At 31.2% G+C, this 3,561-nt stretch overlaps 1 protein-coding gene across 1 annotated transcript in view; it reads left to right on the top strand.

Moving 5' to 3' along the window:
• The first annotated feature begins 414 nt into the window (after window positions 1-414).
• LOC105627617 (protein FAM49B) overlaps window positions 415-3,561 on the top strand; it is a 55,597-nt gene continuing 52,450 nt past the window's right edge. Inside the window, exons 1-5 of the mRNA XM_012208895.1 lie at window positions 415-499; window positions 947-1,171; window positions 1,796-2,130; window positions 3,127-3,206; window positions 3,314-3,440. Of these exons, the coding sequence (XP_012064285.1) occupies window positions 415-499; window positions 947-1,171; window positions 1,796-2,130; window positions 3,127-3,206; window positions 3,314-3,440 (852 nt within the window). The remainder of the gene's footprint in view (window positions 500-946; window positions 1,172-1,795; window positions 2,131-3,126; window positions 3,207-3,313; window positions 3,441-3,561) is intronic.

Here is a 3,561-nt window from a genome sequence, read left to right as displayed (position 1 = left end):
TACTACTCTCTCTCTCTCTCTCTCTCTCTCTCTCTCTCTCTCTCTCTCTCTCTGTATTTTATCTCTCTTTCTTTCAAATATCGAATTAAAGAAAGATATGGATAGAATTGAAGAGAAGTACTGATATGTTCAATTATTTCTAAAGGAGCTCTGATGCTAAAGTCAGAGAAGTCTATGTCTACGTCTATGATTTGTAGGCACAAATTATCTCTAAATTGATCAAAATAACTAATAATTAATAATTTTTTTTATATTTTTGAATAATGTTGTAGCATTACTATCACAATTTGATCAATCAAATGATGATTTGTCGAGTCGCAAGAAAACTCGCAATACGTAAACCGAATTGCTTTGACTTGTAGATGCCTTTCACGTTATAAAGTGACTCTCATCGAAAGAAGCTATACACTTACGATGGGCAAGCTTTTGAGTCTTTTGGCTCGAGATGAGTCTACTTGTTGCACCCCTCAGAAGTATGATGTCTTCTTGGATTTCGAAAGTAAGTCGTATATAAATGATATTTCGTGAAAAATTTTAATCTTAATTCTAAGTGCTATTTTTCATGTTACTTGCTGTGCACTAATATTTTCCGTAATATAGCCTTGGCCACAAGTATAAAGCATCCCCAATTTATTACATTTCCTTAGAAAAGATTGTAATAAAAAATCGAAAGAAAAACTAACAAAATATTGAAATTGTTACAGAAATAGTATTCTTTTAATAAAATTGTTTTAATTTATTTTTTGTTAAATATAAAATATTTACATCTTTGTGGGAATGTTTATACTTTTGGTCAAAGCTGTACTATACAATGTACAATTCCATATTATAAAGAAATAAATGCATCTTCCATAATATCGAGATGTAACAAAAGCTATTACATAGCAAAGAGACATACATATGTTATTTGATAATTATCGATCTGTCCTATTTGTCTATTCCACAGATGCGCAACCGTCGGACATCGAACGTGAAACATTCGAGGCGGTGCAAAGAGTGCTGAAAAATTCAGAGTCCACTTTAGAAGAGATACAGTGTTACAAAGGAGCCGGGAAAGAAATCAGAGAGGCAATCTCGGCACCCACGGAGGAATGTCAACGAAAAGCATACCTAACTGTGGCACCTCTTGTAGCAAAACTCAAACGATTCTACGAATTTTCCTTGGAACTCGGTACGCTTGATTAATCATAATAACGATAAGTTTTTTTATAAATAGCGATGTTACACTTTACTTCTTGGAAACTCAATATCGAATATTGGAAAAACTTCTTCCTGTACCCGCGGAATGCTATTAGCCATATTTGTGGTATAAGTTAATTATACTAGATACTGGTAGTTATCGGAAATATAAAATGTGGAAAACAGCATTTTAGAACTGATCTTTAGATACTTTACTTCGATATTCTTATTTTTAATGAATATTTTTTAAATAAAAATATGTAAAGTAGATTAATATAAAAAATACAATATTTGGATTTCTGCAATTTTATATTTTGGTGTTTATTAATTATCCTAAAGTTAGTGAGAAAAAGAAAGAGAGAGAATGTGTAAAAAAAATTATAAATTAGCCATTTATTTATTTCTATCAATTCTTGACATTATTACATTATATGCTGTTAATTTTTGTGCTGTTTACTTTTTGGCTACATAATATTACGTATAACAAGCTATGTAATAATACATGTATTAATATTGATTAATTATTAATGTAGTTTATCTAAAATTATAAACAAAGTTTCCATTTCACATAAATAAATTTAAATATTAAGTTCGACAATAATTTTTATTTATGTAGAAAGGATTGTACCGAAAATTCTGGGACAATTATGCTCGGGAAACCTTTCACCGACGCAACATCTGGAGACGCAACAGGCACTAGTGAAGCAATTGGCGGAGATATTGGAATTTGTACTGAAGTTCGACGAGTATAAAATGAAAACGCCGGCGATTCAGAATGACTTCAGCTACTATCGTAGAACATTGACGAGGGCATCGCTGACGTGTCAGGACAACGCCGAAAAGGACCTAGTTGTTGGGAATGAACTCGCTAACCGAATGTCCTTGTTTTACGCCCACGCGACACCCATGCTTCGAGTTCTGAGTCACGCGACCATTACTTTCTTGATGGACGTAAGTGGTATCGCCTCTCTACATTGTTCCCGTCCGCACGATCTCCTATTGTTATCCGGACAATTATTGATCCGACTGTTAACTGATGGCAATTAGACGAAATTCTGCGGTTATCTAAGCAATTTCTCGGTTTATCCCTTAATTATTCTGATTAATTGAAGAAATAAATCTAGTTTCTATAATTCTGTTTCCGTAACATTATTTATTTCATATCATCGCAATTAAATTCAACATAATAATTTGATCGATCAGTGCATCTTAAAAAATCGCAAATTTATTATTTGTTAATAATTTTTCAAATGGATTTATATTAATAATTGTGTATAAAAAAATATGTGATTTATTTATATAAATATATTTATATAAATATATGTATAAGATTAACTCTGATAAATTCAATTTTTTCTTCTATGTTATGAAATAGAAGAGTAAATATAAAAAATAGCGTCAACATTGTAAATCTTATTTATTTTATTTGAAATTTTTTCAAGACTTAATTATTCTGACACATTTTTCACTGTAATACAATGAATCGTGAACTTTCATTCATATTGATTGCGATGACAAATAACCGCGTTACGTGATCGACATGCGATGTAATGACAAGACGGACAGAGAAAAAAAATTGTCGACAATAATAATGGCTCTGCTGAACTGGAAAATTGACAGGTATTCTAGCCTGCGATTTAAATTACCCGAGCTCTATATAGACTACAGACAAGCAAACGTGCTACAGATATACTCGAGCCTGATATAACATACAAGTTTTTAATCAAAATCGATAACGAAACAATGCTTTAATTGAGTACTACCTTCAATACGCAAATATGCATTTCATGATAACATGATGTTTTTTAAAAGCGAGCTTTTCAATAAATATAAAAAAATTTGTATTGAAAATATTTGTAAATTCGCGTGCGCGGAATAGTAAAGTTGCCACGATATTATACGTTTATTATACTATATTTAGTAAAACTATATTTTTTTTATTTTTAGAACGAAGACATAGCCAGGGAAAACATTACAGAAACGCTTGGTACAATGGCAAAAGTGTGTCTTCGAATGTTGGAAAACCCGTAAGTATATCTATCTATGAGTTCCATTAATATGCAAAGAGAAGAGAATTGTCTTAAGAAAGCAGGAATTTCTTCGCGAAGCTAATTTGGGAAATATATTCTACTAGGAATTTGTTGGCGCAATTCCAACGAGAGGAAACTCAGCTCTTCGTCTTGAGGGTTATGGTAGGTTTGGTGATTCTCTATGATCATGTACATCCCCAAGGTGCCTTTGTAAAGGGTTCAAACGTGGATGTAAGTATACAAAAAATTTTGTAGTAATGTTTTAGAAAAAAGATTTTGTAACTAACGTTAATAATTTTGATTTCATTTTTGTAATATATGTATATATATATATATATATATATATATAGTA

Source organism: Atta cephalotes, assembly GCF_000143395.1.
Source record: "Atta cephalotes unplaced genomic scaffold scaffold00009, whole genome shotgun sequence".
In the NCBI taxonomy this organism is placed as follows: Eukaryota; Metazoa; Arthropoda; class Insecta; order Hymenoptera; family Formicidae; genus Atta; species Atta cephalotes.
Note: the sequence above shows the minus strand (reverse complement) of the source record. Positions and strands in the feature narration are given on the sequence as shown.